General features: G+C 38.6%; 2 protein-coding genes across 3 annotated transcripts; both read left to right on the top strand.

The window, feature by feature from the left end:
* Positions 1-575: 575 nt before the first annotated feature.
* Positions 576-11,175, top strand: LOC103710912 (protein LIKE COV 1-like). Of its 2 annotated transcripts, none has more exons than XM_026806170.2 (7): positions 576-972; positions 5,654-5,706; positions 7,674-7,783; positions 8,686-8,853; positions 8,927-9,024; positions 10,440-10,566; positions 10,646-10,785. In XM_026806170.2, exons 1-7 carry the CDS (start codon positions 820-822, stop codon positions 10,735-10,737), a joined length of 801 nt encoding a protein of 266 aa, XP_026661971.1. In that variant the 5' UTR covers positions 576-819; the 3' UTR covers positions 10,738-10,785. The 2 variants fall into 2 exon arrangements, with proteins under 2 accessions (XP_026661971.1, XP_008795061.1); XM_008796839.3 differs by having other exon boundaries at positions 577-972; positions 10,774-11,175.
* Positions 11,176-13,816: 2,641 nt separating this feature from the next.
* Positions 13,817-18,070, top strand: LOC103710911. The gene is made up of 4 exons (XM_008796838.3): positions 13,817-14,043; positions 14,532-15,061; positions 16,097-16,282; positions 17,566-18,070. Exons 2-4 carry the CDS (start codon positions 14,594-14,596, stop codon positions 17,842-17,844), a joined length of 933 nt encoding a protein of 310 aa, XP_008795060.2. The 5' UTR covers positions 13,817-14,043; positions 14,532-14,593; the 3' UTR covers positions 17,845-18,070.
* Positions 18,071-18,705: the final 635 nt, after the last annotated feature.

The raw sequence follows: 18,705 nt of genomic DNA on the forward strand, positions 1-18,705 counted from the left end.
AATAAATATCTGTATTTTTTTGGGGAATAATCGAGCTAACTTCCCGTTACATAAATAATCAACCCTTTTTACTTTAATAAAAGAAAAATCTTAGTAATAAAATGAGATTTTTTTCGCGCGACCAACATCCAATTCTTGCGGAATGAATTCAAAGAGAGCAGCAGGCGGTTAACGTAGTTAATGTCAGGAAATGACATAACCGTACGCAGATGCACCTTTGGCATTTTCGATCATAGAGATAGTTCTTCGATTACATTATTCTTCTTACTGTTTGTCATGTTCATTTTTACTAAAAATTAATGCATCAACATGTTTGGCATCCAAAATCAGGTCTCAATCCATCCATCGTCGATCCTAATCCGAACTCATAAGATCTCAACCGTCCGCTGGATGGGGTTGCCTCCCTCATCGTGTTCTCCTCATACCGGCTAGCTCTTACCCAAGAAATGTGACTACTCACGGATGCTTCTCCCTGTCTCGTGCCCGCTTTTAGCTGGAGGACATCTGGGATACTGAGACCGTCGATTGGATCGACGTAACGCTCCCCACTGGGCCCCCCCTCTCCATCTGTCTCTCCGCTGCTCCCCCCTCCCTCTCTCTCTCTATCTCTCTCCCCTATTTATTTTTTCTTTTCCAAGAAAGAGAGCCGAGGGAGGAAACTCGACTTGGCAGTTCCCTTCGCTCTCAAATGCCCTAGAGATAAAGAGAGAGAGAGAAGAAACCATTTCCTTGCTTCGGTCTCTTCCTCTTCTAAAATCCAAGAAAAATAAAAGTATAAATCGAGAGAGAGTCAGAGAGAAGCCTTTGGATGAGAGTGTGATGGGAGACGATAAGAAGGCGTCTAGCGCGATGGGGAGCAGAGAGAGAGATCGGGAGCTGCTGATCCCGGGGGCAGAGGACCCCGCCGACGACTCCGATTCCAAAGCCTCCGCCTCCTCCTCCGCGGCCGTCCACCACCACTCCGGTCGTGAGGTGTGATCTAATCACCCTTCCTTTCTGTATGCTTCATATTTTAGGGTTTATTTTTGTTGACTTCTGGAATCTTACGTCGTTTCTTGGTTGTCTTAAGGGGCGATTAGAGGGTCTCTTTTGGATTTGTGGATTAGGTTTTTGTGATTTTCGTTCTCCTGGGTTTGTTGGTTTTGAGGATTTGGTGGAGATCCCCTTTGTCCTGTATGTTTCGATTGGTTTTCGTTTGATTGGAACATCGACTGTTGGAACAGTTTCGACCTCTCACATGAGGACAGGCACGCCGGCTAGCTGAGCTGAGGCTGGTCGGCTGTTGGGGAATCGACTGTTGGTTGAATGGTTTGCAAGGAATTGAATTTGGTTTGCTCCTTTCTTTCTTGCCTTTTTATTAGGATTGTCGGGTTGAAATTTGTCGGTTTTTGATAAACAGGAGTCTTTATCTTGTTTTTCTTCTATCTGGATTTGTTGGTTGGTTGGGTGGACTAATTATGTATGTGGTTTTCAAATGAAAGTTTTCTCTTTGGTTTGGGTTTTGTTTGTTTCAGCTGTTGTGAATATTAGATGAGCTTGATTATGATTTCAATGACGCACTTTATGGTTCATGCTAGGCAGTAGAAATGTTTGACTCCTTGCTATGGAACTGTTCAGTTTAAACTATAATTCTCTGCATGCCATCTTTCCTTATACGACAGTCATATCTCCTGCTGATATATTTTCTGATGCCTTGTTGATTGTCTGAAAAATACTTTCTGTTACCAGATTGACCTACCTTACATGACCATCCAAACATCCATGCATCCTTATTAAACATAATTTCTCCCTCTCATGTTTCCTTAAATATTTGTTTCAGTTTCGAACACACCAAACTTTCATGTGCATTATGGCCTATTTCTGTGGCCATTATAAAAGAAGAAGAAGCAGAAACTTTATTAATATCCTTTTTCCTCCTATACATATTGGTGGAACTGTGTGCAGATTTGCTGATATACTTCTGGATTAACGACATAAGTATCTGATCCAATTTCATTTTAGTTTGCTTTAATGAGAAACTGGGCCTGACTTTTGTTAATTGGTACATCACCTGCTACCCCTTCAGATTGCGCTATGATACAATTTCAGCTCCATGTGTAACTTGATTATTTCTCCACCTGCAGGGTTACTGCAGTGATATATAGGCATAACTTAGTTGCAGTGGTTTCAAATGTTTGCAGTCTCTGTTTTGTTTGTCATTGATGAACCCAATTGTGTCTGCAGTATACAGTCACTTGTATAGCAGAGGTCATGGTCTCATGGATAGCCTTCCAAGGTAATCATAGAATACCAACCAAGCCTAAAAGCATCTTCATGTATAATTTAAAGATTTAGGTACCTGGAAGGAAATGTATGTTTCTAGCTTTTTCTATATATTGAATAATTGAGCAACTTCAAGAAACACCATAACAAGAGATTTGAAACCCAAAGGAAAATGTTAAATGTTTATACTGGCCTTTTCTTTGTATATGGAGTTAAATGATAATGAGCGAAGATTCTTGTCACATTTTCTTTAGCTCCTGGGGTTCTTGGTTGGTTATATTTTGTGGGATAATTTGGGCTTGAACTCTTAACCTCATTGTTGCACATCTCCTTGTCTACTCATTGCTATTTTTCACATTAAGCCCCAGGTTCTTGGTTAAATTCTGCTGTCACTTTTATTCAGTAAAATCAGCCTTAGGAAATGTGAGAATTATTGGTGGGATTATGTTTCTTTACATGACATCATGTATGTGTTGTGGCTTGAATACCATATCACAGGTAACATTCCCAGTGCTTGGGGAAGAAAGAGTGATACAAACGTTTGGAAAGAAGAGCTTATCTACATGACAACTAATGGAATGGTGGCAATCTATCTTAGCTCACCTAATGAATATAACTTTGTGTTAAGTATAATATGAGATTCATCACCCATGCACCTTACTCTGTTCGCATAGCTCATGCCTCATTAAGTTTTCTATAACGATGCCTCTTAGATCTTTACCTAGGTATGAAATGTGTTTAAAGATCTTTGTTTACCTTGTGAAGATCCAACAAGTGTAAGTGGATGTGTGCAACTTGCACATTCCACTAACAACTTATGCCCAAAAAGTTTGAAGCAAGGATCGGGGGTCATACCGTGATTGGTTTGGTATAGTATTTGTATGTACAATATCGAGCTGAGGTGTACAGAAACTTGGGGGAGCGAGAGGGAGAGGGGGAAGAAGGAGAAGGAGAGGGTGGGAGAGAGAGAGGAGGGGGATAGAGGCACACCAATTATCGTCGTTGTGGAATGGAACCCTAATTGCTAGCATCATCACATCGTCGCATTGTCGTTGTCTTGAAGAAGAAGATTGGGAGGAGAATCAAGAGAGAGAGGAGAATCGAGATCAAGAGAATGGGAGAGAGGAAGAGAGAAGGAGAGGGAGAAGGATAAGGAGAGAGGGAGAGGGAGAGAGAGGGGGAGAGGCATATCGATTGTCGTTGTCAAGGAATGGAACCCTAACCGCTAGTTTTTTCTAGCCATCATTGTCCTGGAGAAGAAGATTAGAAGGAAAATCAAGAGAGAGGGAGAGGGAGAGGGAGAGGAGAATTGAGATCAAAGATCGGGAGAGAAGCATCGAGACTTCGAATCGACCGGCCAAACCATCCCAGTAATCAATTGGTCTAGTTTGGTACATCCCGAACTGCTCGGTTCCTAATGATTCGACGGTCATTGGATTGAAGTGTAGGTTAAGACATTCATATAACAGAAGGAAAGCTTTTATACCCCCTCACCAAAAAGAAAAGAAAAGAAAAGAACAAGCATTCCAAGTAAATTTCTAGAAATTATTTTCTCCTATTCCAAATGCTTAGAAGTGAATTTTGCTTTCAAGGAACTTACTTTCAAAAAGCCACTCTCATGACGTGTTATACATTAAACCAAGCATATCCAAAAATCTAAATTTAGTGTTCTGAAACTTCTAGTTGTCTAGAGTAGTTTATGGCATTTCTCTAGAGTCCTACTATCATCTCATAATTTTTTGTCAACCTTTAAGTTACTATAAATTATTTATGTTGGCAATCCCTTGTGAACCTCATCTATCATATGGTCCATTTCCTTTAAGGTTTTTTTAGCTTATCATGCTATTGAATTTGAATATTACTTAATATACGAGATCTTCTATGATTCTACAATTGTTTATTAAAAATTTAGGTGTGAGATGCATGGCCAAGGTATGTAAGTGCTAGGCGGATGCCTAGCAGTGACAGACGTTGCTAGTAACACCATTTATTGGTGACTTCTCCAATAGCACTATCATCAATTGTGATTAAGGGAAATGATAAGAGAGGAAAGAAAAAAGATTACCGCCTTATTTCAGCCACTAATCCCTGCGAATTGCAGCTGCCACGTAGAAGAGCAATGCTCTGTTGACTATTGAGCACTGTACCGGCATTTCTCTTCTCTCCTTCATTCCATGTCGACTTTTTTGTCGTGAAGGGTTAAGGCATGTGGAAACTGACATAGGGTTTAAAATTTTTGAGGCGCCTGGCTTAGATGCAAAAGCATGCCAATTAGCTGCTTAATAATGGGCCCACTGAGGCCTGTCAGAGCACTTGGTTGCCTCGACCCACCCAGGCCTGTTAGAGCAATTGGCTGCCTCGATCCATGTAAGGCCTGTATGGGACTTTGGTGCCTTGATCCACCTAAGGCAGCTGCCAAGGCCACGATTATTCTTTTTTTTCAAAATGATGGGTGCTAGACATATTTCATAGTCTTGTCAATGCGAAACATTTAAAGAAAACAGTTGTCGAAGGTTAGAGATAGACAAGGGTCCACGGAGGGAGATTAAATGAAAATTGGCAGAATTCCAGTGTGATAAGGGTTTGTCGGTATTTCATTATGTTATGTGGCAGTTGTGAACAGTTTTAAGATCTTATTATGTACATCTAGTGGTCTCCTTGTATTTGGTGCATCAAATACGTATATTGGTGACTAGCCTCCATTGTGATGTCTAAATAGTTGTATTGGTCATCAGTCTCTGTTATGATAGCAATTTTACTCATGAGGGGATTAGAAGAGGCATGCTGCAGAAGGAGATCAATCTGAAATGTTTTATCTTCTGCAGCAACCTCTCTTTAAGTTGAAAAATGTAGGTTGTGACATATTTTCTAGGAAGTTTTTAGCTATCTGGACCTTTTAGGAACCTATTAAACTTCTTTTCCCCCCTTTCTTTCTTTGATGGCTGACCCTTTTGAGCTTGTAAGTTCATTTAAGGAAAACATATATATGGACTTGAGTTTGACCTTTTCTTACTCATTAATCTTTATATTTATTCATGTTTTGCAATAAAATTTGTGAATTTTATGCCTTTATATTAGCACCTTCAAGACTGGCCAACTAATTCAATTTGTAAAGAACATCAGACTTGTATTTGAGTCTAGTCTCTACTATTTATAGTTGGAGCCCTGAAGTAGCTGTTGAAGAAGTTTAGATTGAGAAGATCATTTTCCATAAATCTCTCTTTATGTTTTTTACAAGAAAATTGCTACATTACACTATTCCGCATATATGACATTTCTATCAGATATTAAATGTTCAATAGCACTCAAAAGTATGATACTTCTTTGAGAACTAAGAATTGTTATGCAAAATATGTTCTAATTTTTAAACAAAAACAATTCTACCATGCAGGCATTTTATAAAGTTGTTCGTAGTTGGGCTTCAAAAAAGTTCATGACTGGATGGTATGTTTCTTGTATTATCTGTTTCTATTCATATATATTGAGCCAAGTATGTACTTCTTTGTTGCTTCTCTGTTTAGTTCTACGTATCTTATAACAGCTGTCTTCTGCTCTACATTATAATTTCATTAGTTGGAACTGTTTAACACGACACATTAGACCTCTGGACTTGTACTGCTGTCTTCTGCTTTGTACCTGCTTTTACATGTTTAGTGCCCGTACTCAGGCATAGCTTGTTGCTGGCAACTTCCATTAAAACCAACTTTGACACAAAAGTTTCATTTGCATGTTATCTTTGAGTTTTTATATTGTGCTTCTTACAACATTTGTAATATTCGACACTTCTTAATTTTCCTCGATAGCAAGGATATTTCAAGGTATTAACATGAGCAGTAATCATCAAATAATTATTTATGTCAGCTTCAGTTGATCCTGTTTCACTGTTTGTTCCTATTTTATTAGGCCTGGTCCTTTGACTATGTTAGGTGTTCCATGGAAATGGCTTTCATAGAAAGTGATGGAAAGTGGGAGTTTCCAGGAAGCTTTTGCATAAATTGTTACTAAAAGCAATAAATCTTGCTTAGTGATATTTCTTAGAAAAAGTAAGGGATAAAAATAGAGGATATAATTCAGGTTGAGATTTTTTTTTGGGGTAATGGAGAAACAAGTCATTTAAATGGCAAATGGTAGCATTTATCAAAGATATGCACCAGAAAACTTGGAAGATCTTTGGAACCAAGGTTCGCTGTACCGGTCGGTACCGAGCGTACCGTACCCGTACCGATGGGTACCGGTATCGGTACACCAATGTCGGTACGCCTGACGTACCGCATACTGTACCATACCGACACTCGGTACACCTATACTAGCGCGGCACCGGTACGGGGTTCGGTACCGGTACGGCGAACCTTGTTTGGAACTATGTTTAAAATAACACCAAACTATTTTAATCACAATAATTACAATAATTTTGGTTGATAGAAGAAAGTTAGAGCAAAATTTGACAAAGAAGTCCTCTGTTAAGAAGTTGTGGCTACCCAGAACAACATCCAATGGTAGTAATCACCAAATGACTGTCTTATGGTGCATTGTTTATTAATGTTTATCTAACGTGTATTTCTTTTTAGTCCACAACTCAACTCAACTCAACTAAGCCTTAATCCCAAACTAGTTGGGGTCGGCTATATAAATCCTTTTTCCTCCTCTAGCATTCATGTTCATAGGAGGTGACTATTGTTTTATTATGGCCGTCAACCTACTGCAACTGAGAGTGACTATGTACAAATATTATACACAGACAGAGTTCTTTTTTAGGCAATATAATCTTTTATTAGAAATTTAGATCATATTTTAAGAATTTGTGAAATCCAAGTATTCAACTGATGATATTTTTATTTGAAAAAGAAATCATCTCTGGATTATTGAATTCAGTTTATATATTTGCCGAATGTGTGTTTAGCATTTTTTTATTAAACAAAAGTGATATGATAATTGTGTCTTCGTCCATCCATACATATATTTTTTCAAATTGAGGGTTAAGGAGGCACTAGGAGTGACCAGTCTTGCCGTCATATATATATTTGAAGAAGAATCTGAATGCAGTTGAGGATGATTTCTGAAACATGTGCAAATGCAACAGAGTGCTACTACCTACTTGGTCAGTTTTGGTTAAGACTTCCAAAGGAAGCTTATAATGATTCTTTTTCTTCCTTTTTATGGTCTATTTTGCTTGTATGAAATGGATTGATATAGTGCAATACTGCTGCGTTGTGATCCTATTTGATTTGATAAAATAGGAATAGCTTGCACTAGTAGATATATAAAACATTGGATTCAGTAAGAGACTGACAAGCGAGTCCCAAAATTATGTTGGGTTTTTTATGATTAATATGAAACGAAAGTGAGCTTTATGCTATATCATTTTTTTTAACTTGTTACTTGTTTTCCTTACCTCTTTCTGCATCTTGCAGTGTTATCTTGTTTCCAATAGCTATCACCTTCTACATCACCTGGTGGTTTATCCATTTTGTGGATGGATTTTTCTCTCCAATTTATGCTCAACTTGGAATCAACATATTTGGTATGCATCATTATTCATATAGTCCTTCTATTTGGTTATGAATTTCTAGTTTAGTATTCTATGCTTGATTTATGGATGCCATTCCTTTTCCCTTAACATTTTTTATGCTTATTATCAATTTGAGAACTTATCATACTTAAGTCATTTGACTCTTCATTAAGCTGAACTAAATGTTTATTATTTTCTTTTATTTTATGAAATGTGCTATGGATCTTTTGCTAAATATTGTCTAGATTCATCAGTGGGCATCACTGTGTTTCCTTTTAAATGGCCATCAGATTTCTGGCTTTTCTTAACAATCTAAGTGTCAATTACTGAGTGTTGCTTTGTAGCTCCCAAATTCCATCAACAAAATAAAGTCAAAATTTTTTTTTTTTTATCTGCAAGAGTTTAATGGTAAAGTTTTCATTAACTTATTGAGTTCTTACTTGCCATTTTTTGTTTATGAAGTGAATGAACATGTGAATATTTAAGTGCCAAAAAAATGAACTGTAAGCTATTGCTTTCACTAGAAAACCGACCATGTATTATTCATCTTAATCACAACTATTTTGCATAAAATTGCCATGGCATGAACAAGGAATATGCTAACCTGGCTTTATGCTGTGGGGGCTCTGTTTGTTTTCTTATTTTAGTTTTGCTTGATGTTTGTGGGTGGGCGGAGGGAAGGTATCAAGGGAGCTATTTTGTTGATTTCTCTTATTTGTTCTGCTCATTCTTCATTCTTTTTGAGCAGTCATATCTTCTGCCCTACTAGTTATTGCTTTTATCATACGGTTAGTTTTTGTTCTTTGCTCTCATGGTCAGCTAATTTTGAAGTTCTATTTAATTAAATTCTTATGTTGCCTCCTGTTTCTAACATTCCTGATATAAAACCTGTATTTATTGCTTGACTTTGTTAGGACTTGGTTTTGTTACTTCCATATTGTTCATCTTCTTGGTTGGAGTGTTCATGTCGTCATGGCTGGGGGCATCTGTTCTTAGCCTCGGCGAATGGTTTATCAAGCGGATGCCATTTGTTCGACATATATATAATGCGTCCAAGCAAATTAGTGCTGCCATCTCACCTGGTGATATTCCGTCACTTTCGTGATTATGTCAGTCTGTTAGTTACTTTCTGTTGCTAACATTCTCTAACTGCAGATCAAAACACACAAGCCTTCAAGGAAGTGGCCATCATAAGGCACCCACGTATTGGTGAATATGCATTTGGATTCATCACTTCAGCTGTCGTTCTTCAGGTCTAAACATCAGGCACTGAGTATTATTGGTTTCATGCATTTTCATTACCACACGTGCTCGTTTGTTACATTAAATTCTACGATGGTTTCTGTAAGTCTATGGTATTAATTTGGATTATCTTGGAAGGTTTTAGGAATCTAAGTTATAAATTTAGTTAGGAATCTAAGTTGTAAATTTTCTTGCTGCCAGATGAATCGAACCAGATGTATATTTTAGTAAACAAAAACTGTTTGTATTCCATATAATTTCACAAGGTGTTGGAAAGGATTAAAAATGTGCTAAATTACCATATAAGATTAAGGGGTTTGAGATGGAGACCATTTGGTGGATAGGTTTGTTGATAGTAGGCTGGTTGGACAGGAGACTAGGCTTGGTAAAGCCAGCCAAAGCTGATTCTCCAATTTGTTGGCATTTTTCTTATTTGTTTTTCTCATCGCGGATTAATTAAACAGAGGGGTCATCAAATAAGATAGAAGTGTTTTTTTGTATGAGATGTAGAATATTTTCTGAACTGTTTCTGTTAATTTCAACTTGTTGGGGAGACATAAGGGCTCAAATGATACTGAAGCAATATCTTGTGCATAAAAAAATAATGAGTGATTTATGTAGTTTCGGGGCTTGCGGTTAACTTTGTGGAAATAGAAAGAAGGGATAGTTCTATGGTAGAAGTGGAAGAAAATAGTGAGAGAACTAGGATGCCTTGGAGTTCCACTAGTATGGGTTAAAGAGATACGAAGATATTGATATTTGAGAATTTAGTAGTATGATCATGTAGTACAGAAACTTGAGAAGAGGCCATAGTAAGAAAGGGGGCTCCAATATGTTAATGAGAGGCCTAACTAGATTAAGATGAATATTGTGCTGAAGGATGTGGTAATGGCTCGTATTTAAAAGCATGTGACGTTATGTAGGAATGAGTTATGAAGAAAGGTCTTGATCCCATCCCTACTTAATGGATGGATGTATGGATGGATGTATGCATGCATTGCATGCATGCTTGTTAGTTGTGTACTTAAGGTCCTAATGATGGCCTTCATAAGACTAAACTGAGCACATTGGATGCATTCGGTCCAGACCCAAGTCATGGTGCTGGATACAAGTCAAAAGCTTACACTTGTTCACTTATCATGACAGTTCACCAGGGCGTCTTTTCTGCTCACTAGTAGGGGTCCCGACCCCCACAAAGGGGGAGGGAGTCGGCTGAACATCTCAGCCATTGGCAGGAATTTCACCCGCATCCAATCCTTAATTCTGGGTTTTCCTACATGGCTGCATATATGTATGCATATGCATGCAGAAATCTAAGTCAAGCGCGTTGGTTTAAATTCAGCTATATTCTCTTTCATCCTTCGTCAAATAATTATTATTATTCATAATTTTAGTAGTAGGATAATTGATATTTTTTTCTCTACAGAGTTATTCTGGTGAAGAGGAGCTATATTGTGTCTATGTTCCAACCAACCATCTCTACATTGGTGATATATTTCTGGTCAATGCCAAGGATGTCATTAGACCAAACTTATCTGTCCGCGAAGGAATTGGTAAGCTACCATCTTCTTGACCAATTCTCTTGCAAGGCTATAGATGCTTATTATTCCTTTGCTGTTTTACTGAATGCAGTCATAATTGAGCTGGTGCTTTTACTGTTCTTCAGGGGAAAAAAAAAAGAAAAAAGAGAAAAGGCATATTGTCAGTTGTTCCTAATACTATAATGTTAATGATGTTGTTTAATCATGTTTACGGTGCAGAAATTGTAGTCTCAGGGGGCATGTCAATGCCTCAAATTCTCTCAACGCTGGATTCACATACAATCCAAGTGGATAGAACCAGATCTAGTCGAAACTGAGTTGCACACTTTGTTTTCTTTTGTTAGAGCTGCTAGAATTGATCACGTGGTTCATTCCTTATGGTTTCAGTTCGTCAAATTTTCGTTTTTGTATCGGCGAGCCAAATTCTGATGGCATGTAACATTCTCCCTCTATTTAGGTTTCTGTTGCTGTGTAAAAAGTAGATGAAGCTGATAGCAGATATGGCTCAATGTTTTGTATGCGTTTTACATCAAAAGAACAAGGTTTATTTCAGCTTTGAATATGTGCACTCTCTTAAGGTTGTGGGTCTATTAAGAAATTGAAGTGGTTCCATATTGCAAATGTCCCTACATTCATAATCATTCGTGGTGTGACGGATTTTTTGAGCTGCTCCGAAATTTGTTTTCCTGCATTCTGTTGAGCTACGTGACTCCATTTGCATCCCTCATGAGCAAATTTTCCCTTTGCAACTTTCCATTCTCACGAGCATCTTAGCCCATTTTAGGACATGGGGACAGAATCGAGTTAAAATGCCGACTGATCCAAGCTCTGCTCATTGGATGTGGTGGCAGCCGTGTTCTCTTTGATCAGCACAAGGCAGGCGTTCGGACTGAGTGGCAATACAGTATCAATGACTCGTGTGGCAATGTGGGGTCCTTCTGTGAGCTTGACATCAAAGAAAGTTGGTGAATTTCTACCAGAAGGAAAAAAAGAAGCTGCATGATACATCTAGGTCATGGGGCCTTGACAATTATTGTGGTTGTGAGGTCCTTTTCATAGTTTCTTTCTTTCTTCACTGGAGACTTCTTATTTTAACAATATTGCCTGTAACCCATTTATGAGGGGAAGGTACCAACCATATTCTCCAAATGATGGATTAGTTCCTATACCGTAGCATTTCTTCCGTTCCATGGAAAACAAATGGGGGAAACCAGATACCGTAGAATTGAAGTTTCCAAGACACCCCTCCCCTCCCCACCCTTTCCTCCCTTTCTCTCATTTGCGAGTATTTTCATTAGACATTTTAGGTTCACAAGGTCGTCCAGTTCTTTTGTGAAGTTGAAAGTTCACATTGCCTCTCTTTGATGTCTTATCCTAGGCTTGTGCATAACTGAGGTCCAGAAAATCGGTTTTTTTTTTTTTTTTTTTTTGTGGGCAGGCTGATAGCTGCTAGTGGTCGTCGCATATCAAAGCTCACCATTGTTAGAGCAAAGCTGCGGGCTGTTTGGAAGGATTTATCCTATGCAAGGAGGGTTTTCGGTGCCAATCGGATACATCTTGAGGGGGACTCTTATGTGGTGATCGATTGGATTCAGGGTGTGGATAGGTACGGTGACGGTCATCCACTCATCCTTGAGATCAGGAGACTGGCTCAGAAGATGGGTAATTTTCATGCTACACATGTGTACCGAGAGGCGAACAGAATAGCTGACTGCGTCGCTTCCTACGTCGTCCGGCACTTCGGAGAGTTTTTTTGGACATCTATAGTTGATAGTCCCAGTTCTTTGTTTTCTTTATTTTCTTTTGATATGGCTGAATGTACTCAATTTAGAGTTATATGAACTATCATTTTAACTAAAAAAAAAAAAACGGTTTTACGGTGAGGATACGTAGAAGGATCATGTTCAACACGTTCCGAACACTTCTTAGTGATCGGAACCGGGAAGGGACCAAGGTAGATGAACTGTTTTCGCTTGAAGATTACATGATTACCATGAAGAATACTGTGCTGTCTTACAAAAGATGCAATCGACTGTTTGGGACTAAGCATGCCAAAATGACGATTGGATACCTGAGAGAAAGGCATCTTCTAACAGGCCCCATGCTTCCAAGTCGGCTCTTCAATGAGCGCTGTTGCTAGTCTCAAAAAAAAAAAAAGCTTCTTTATAATTATTCCTTGTTGGAATATAGCGATCAGTTCTGTCATTCAGCTCTGAAGTTGGAACATGCAACCTCTCACTTCAAAAAAAAAAAAAAAAAAAAGTATTTTTGAATGTTATATGATGAAAATATTTTGCACAACCTATGTGTGACATAAATGTAAAGAGAGTTTAAGGTGCCAATAAAAATAACCAAAAATTTTGACCTCAGCCGTGCAAGTTAATTATTTGATGTATAGTCCTAATGCATAAGTGCTCGCATTCGTGCACACGAGGCATCCCTCATGCAGGTGGGTATCTCATGGATTTAACCTGAATCCGACCGGTCTACAGCTCCTCTTGGACATGGAGGCCGAGCATCAACCATCTTTAACCTACAAGTAAACCCACACAGGCTATGCCTATGCCTTAAAGACTGCAAGAGTGCTTTACCCTTTCTTTCAAGAATCAGATGCCATCAATAATATACTATATCCTTAGGGAACAAGAAGGCTCTTGATAAATTACATCATCATATAACAATCCAACTTCTCCGGGCGGTGAAGGCTGCCATGCGGGATAGGCTTGTCTCTTCTTTCCTCCTTCCACTTTTTTTTAAGCAATATATATATATATATATATATATATATATATATATATATATATATATATATATATATATATATATATATATATATATATATATATATATATATGTAACAATCCAATAATACAAACCTACTGCCATTAATCAATCTACAATGACATACTATCTAAACCCACCGTATTCAGGGAAGAAGCCAATAAAAAGGGAGAATATAAAAAGAAAAAGAAACCCGGGAAAGGATTCTCTGCCGACGCTTCTCATTCCAATCCGGCCGATTTGTCCAGGCTCGGGAAAGACCGGTAAAAGAACCAAAATCCCGCGCTCACAAGCAGCTGCTGTTGCCCCAAACGCCAAACAGCCTTACACACCAATCTTCCCTTCGTGTAACTTTCTGGGACCCACACGTAGTGTCTTTTGGACGGGCTGATCTTGGCCTGACAGTGTTCGAGATAAGACAGCAGATCCTCGCTCACTTTCACGTTTGGCTTCTGTTACGGGCCGACACCCGAAGCCAACTCAAGGCTCTCCACGTCCGCTGTCACTCTCCTTGGTCTCTGCTTTCTTAATGGTGGAAGCAGCTCTCGAACTCTGCTTTTCCTTCTCCCCGCTGGGCTCCATTGGGAATCGCCTCGTTTCCTTTTTCCCCTTCGCTGAGAGAGAGATGAGGGAGGAGTGATCTCCGCTTTGTAATCGGAGAGCTCTTCGATCGCCATTGTCGTCTCGAAGAAGGCCTTTCTTAGAGAGGTATATGTTTGTCTCTCTAAATTTGGTTAAGTTTGGATTGTAGATCGATCATGGTGGCGCTCCCGTTTGCTGAATTCGAATGGTTTAAAGGTGGAAATTTGCAGTAGAATTCTGCTTTCCCCTGCTTGGTTTGCTGTAAAATTTCTTTTGTTTTTTTTTATTACGAATTTCGGAAATTTTGTGGGTTCTTTTTTATGGTTTTTCATCTAGAGTGGAGGCGAAGGAGGTATTAGAAATCTGGTGTCTCTTAATTCTCCTTTTCCCTGAAGAAATTTTCCATAATTCCCTAGCTTTTTAGGGTTTTTGAGTTGTCCCTAGTTGCTGAGAATTCAGGAAACCCAATTAATAAGCTGTTTCTGGAAAAATAACAAGTTTTGAGTTCGCCTAACTTTATGTTATAAGATTAGGTCTTTTATCGCATTTGCTGATTTCTCGACTGAAATTGTAATCCTCAATAGCTCCGGTGTTGTTTTTGGAATTCTTGTTAGGATTGGCCTGCATTACCATCGCTTCTCGAACTAATTCGGAAGAGGAATTCATTTAGAGCAAGATGATGCATGCTAAGTCCGATTCCGATGTAACCAGCTTAGCCCCCTCATCCCCACCTCGGTCGCCGAAGAGGCCGGTGTATTACGTGCAGAGCCCATCCCGGGACTCCCACGATGGCGACAAGTCATCGTCGATGCAGGCCACCCCTGTTTACAACAGCCCTATGGAGTCCCCCACTCATCCTTCCTTTGGGCGCCACTCGAGGACCTCCTCAGCTAGCCGGTTCTCGGGGACTTTCTGGTCGTCGTCAGGTCGGAAGGGAAATCGGAAGCGGGTGAATGATAAGGGGTGGCCCGAGTGCAATGTGATTCAAGAAGAGGGTTCATATGATGATCTTGATGAGGACAAGGGGCTCTCACGCCGCTGCCAAATCATGCTTGCACTTCTGAGTTTTGTTCTGCTGTTCACTGTCTTCTGTCTGATCATATGGGGTGCAGCCCGGCCATACAAAGCAGAGGCGGTCGTGAAGGTATTCTTACAATTACCATTGATATCTGTATGTTTTTTGGGTGTCTACTTGCTCCATCATATGGATGCCTTCCACTAAGAAAATGGAACAGTTCTGTTCGCATATTTGCCGAAGTTTCAAGTGTAAGCTTGTGTTTCCATATTTTGAATCATGTTTGCATCCACTCCCTTCTTTTGGTAAAATGAAAGAGAGATGATCTAGCGTGAAATCACGATCATGTTCTAGGAGCAATTTGGAAAGATTAAGATTTTTTGTTTGTCATAGCCCTGGAAATTAGGGAGAATTATGAGATCCAAATGTTAGGAGAGATTTAAAAAAGAATACCAGAAATAGTTCTGTCATCTGTGAAACAAGATCTTTACAGACTCGTTATCAACAAACTCATTATTGATTCATAAGTTTTATCTGAGAAATTTTGCATTCATAAATAAACTGGATTCTTACCACTAGTTGTGATGAACTCATGAAAATGATTATAAATGCTGTCTTAAAAAAAAGGAAAAATACTTTAGGTTTTATGAGTTATTTGTTGCATTATTCAGTATCAGCGAAGGAATGAAGAGAAAATGCAATTGCAGTTTTCTATGGGGAACCATGATATGTTTTGAGTAGTAGGACCAATAAGTAACTAAGGAACCATGAAGTGTTGCTTATTTTGCCTCAGATGGGATATTCATCATTATCACATTTCATGTTTTCATTGCAAAATTAGTAAATCTCTGATGTGTATGCTCATGAGACTGTTATCTTGACATGCCGCTCTGGGCCTATTACATATGATTATTTACATCATCATAAAGTCATCCTGTCCATCTTACACTTTTTTGCCACGAAAAGTGTAGATAGGAAAATCTGATCATAAAGGTGGCACTATCTTCTTTCTTATTTAAGAAAAACAAGTTCAATCCTCTCTGCACAAATAGTTTAACTATGTTGAGTGTTAAATATGAGCATATAACCTAAAAGCTCCTTGTTCTATCTTTTATCTCAACAGGACTATTGACATCTCTTTTAACCATCATTCTGCTGTTTCAGAGCCTGTCAATGGATGACTTTTATGCTGGAGAGGGTTCAGACAGTACCGGTGTCCCTACCAAGATGGTCACAGTGAACTGTTCAGTGAAGATAAATGTGTACAATCCTGCTACAATGTTCGGCATTCATGTCACTTCAGGCCCTATCAATCTCATCTATTCTGAGATTACAATTGCTACTGGCCAGGTAAGTTTGTCTCCTCCTCCTTGATTTTTGAAAGTATGTGTAATGTTCCATTTTCTTGTCCTGTTATACTAGAAACTTGAGAAGCCATCTATTTGAAAACAAACATTTCACATGCATGAGCAAACTCTGTGATTTCCACATAGACAACTTCTTGCAAGCAAAGTGTTTCAGGAATTTGAGAATTCACCTGACTGGAGGGCTATCTGAACCTGTCATAAATTAGATGCTTGCTTGCCTGCACATTCCCTTCTGCAATTTTAGTTGGGCAACTTTCTTGCATGACATCATGCTTCAACTCCATTCCAAGGGAAGGGCATTAATCATTTTCGTTTATGCACAACTTGATCAGTTACACACTTCAGGCTTTTCTATTATTCAGGTTGTGAAATTAAGAAGCCTTGGTTTTCTCACCCTTTTACTCTTAAAAAAGAAAAAGAAAAAAAGGGTGCTTGCACACACAGGGACACACTTGATATGGCAGTTCATAAATGATTTTCACATGGTTTGAATTTATGGTCATGATATTTTGTTTAAATTTTTGCTTTTCAATTTTAACCATAACGTGAAGTAGCCAAAACACTCAAGACATAGAGTCCTGTATGATTTGGTTTATTTTGCCCTAGATGAATATTGTTATTACTAGAAGCATTGTTTTATTTAAATGAATAAATTTTATTGGAGACAACCTTAAACCAGCTTGTATGCTTTCCAGAATTTCAGCTTATGAATCTGTCCTTTTCCTTCCTGCAGGTTTAAGCTCATTTTGTGTTTCACTATGTTTGATTCTGTTTTGGGTTGTTTCAGCTGAAATTGTCTAACAAATTAAATTGAATCTTTTTGATTCTATGCTGCCGTAGTCAATATCTGAAATCAAAATTATAAACTGAGTATGCTATTCTATGGTTAGGTGATACTGTTAGAGATATTTATGGACTGTCGACTTTGCAGCATGTTCCCTGTTGGTTTTCTTAAATGCCTCGTGGCACTGTCGGTCTTATATTGGCCCACCTTGCCTTCATAAACAATAGCATTAACTGCACTATACATCATCAAAGTGTTCTGAACTACTCAATCATGGCTGTATTGCATAGGCACAGCCATTCAGATTTGATTCCTGAGACGAATTATAGACCGGTGTCTCTGTTCCTAAGCCTTGATAACTAATTTCATATTCAGTTCCATAGCACAGCATTCCTTAAACTTGGATAAGGTTGATCCTTACAATTCGAGAAGTTCAAGTGCTTAGAGGAACTAATATGGCATTCGTTTGCATTTGATTACAGTTGAAGAAGTACTACCAGCCTAGAAAAAGCCATCGGACTGTCTCTGTGATCTTGCATGGAGACAAGGTTCCTCTATATGGGGCTGGGGCAGGCTTGGCTCTATCAGGCAAAGGAGCTGCAGTCCCATTAACTCTGGAGTTTGAGATCATATCTCGGGGCTATGTGGTGGGTAAGCTGGTGAAAGTAAAGCACCGAAAGCATGTGTCATGCCCTCTTGTTGTAGCTTCTCACAACACCAAACCGATCAAATTCAAGAAGAACTCATGTACCTATGTTTGAGTTGTAGCCTCGGTGGTAAGAATAATAGCAAGGAGCTGTTAATTAGCTGTCCATTAAAATGAGAGGGAGAGAGGAAGGTGCATTTCATTCATATATTTGGTATTCCAGCGATTATATTTGTTAATCGAAGAGATAATGATATCTATTTGAAGTTTGCTTCTTCTTTTTTTTGTTTCAATGCTCCATTCCATGGCGGTATCTGATCAATACAATCACTCTGCCTTCTCCTGCACTTCTTTTAAGAGGAATATACTATGCTATCATTGTGTAAGGCTTATGAATTTCGGTACCAAGAAGCAGTAACTTTCTGTGGCATGGAGGTATGTATATGCACATGCTGGGTTAATTGCTTTGTTAATTGCACATATAGACTAAATACTAGAATTGCTTCAGGAATCATATTTGGCTTGTAGTTGATGGGAACACTAGAGGGTTGCCTTATCATTGCACCGGCTTTTAAACTGCTAAACAATATGTATTACTTGCTATAATCTTTGTAGTTCCATGCGAGGTCCGTCTTGTCCAATGTTGCCCTCGATATATAAATCTTGAAATTAATCTTGTTAAGAATGTCTATAAATGTTGTCCGACATGGAAACTTGCTTTGGTTCATAATGTTAAACTCATATGTATAATGGACAGTTTTTCTTTTAAATTTGTTAGTCTTTCCACCATGGTCTTAGATAAGTAGTAATCTTTTCATACCATTATGAATGATGCTGCAAACTTTCAGTGCATAATTTAAACTTACGATAAGTTCCCCAGTGTATCAAAATATTTTATCCCTTCTCAATGTCAAGGAACAACCAGCATTTTATTTGAAACTTTGCACAGCTCTGGCTTCATTAATCAATGTGAAGC

The sequence above is a fragment of the Phoenix dactylifera genome, chromosome 8 (genome assembly GCF_009389715.1).
Source record: "Phoenix dactylifera cultivar Barhee BC4 chromosome 8, palm_55x_up_171113_PBpolish2nd_filt_p, whole genome shotgun sequence".
Lineage (NCBI taxonomy): Eukaryota > Viridiplantae > Streptophyta > Magnoliopsida > Arecales > Arecaceae > Phoenix > Phoenix dactylifera.

Coding starts and splice junctions, on each gene's coding strand:
- LOC103710911 (XM_008796838.3), top strand. CDS start 14,594: ATGATGCATGCTAAGTCCGATTCCGATGTAACCAGCTTAGCCCCCTCA. Junction 15,062..16,096: donor AAGCAGAGGCGGTCGTGAAG/GTATTCTTACAA, acceptor CTGCTGTTTCAG/AGCCTGTCAATGGATGACTT. Junction 16,283..17,565: donor TTACAATTGCTACTGGCCAG/GTAAGTTTGTCT, acceptor ATTTGATTACAG/TTGAAGAAGTACTACCAGCC.
- LOC103710912 (XM_008796839.3), top strand. CDS start 820: ATGGGAGACGATAAGAAGGCGTCTAGCGCGATGGGGAGCAGAGAGAGA. Junction 7,784..8,685: donor ACTTGGAATCAACATATTTG/GTATGCATCATT, acceptor TGACTTTGTTAG/GACTTGGTTTTGTTACTTCC. Junction 9,025..10,439: donor CTTCAGCTGTCGTTCTTCAG/GTCTAAACATCA, acceptor TTTTCTCTACAG/AGTTATTCTGGTGAAGAGGA.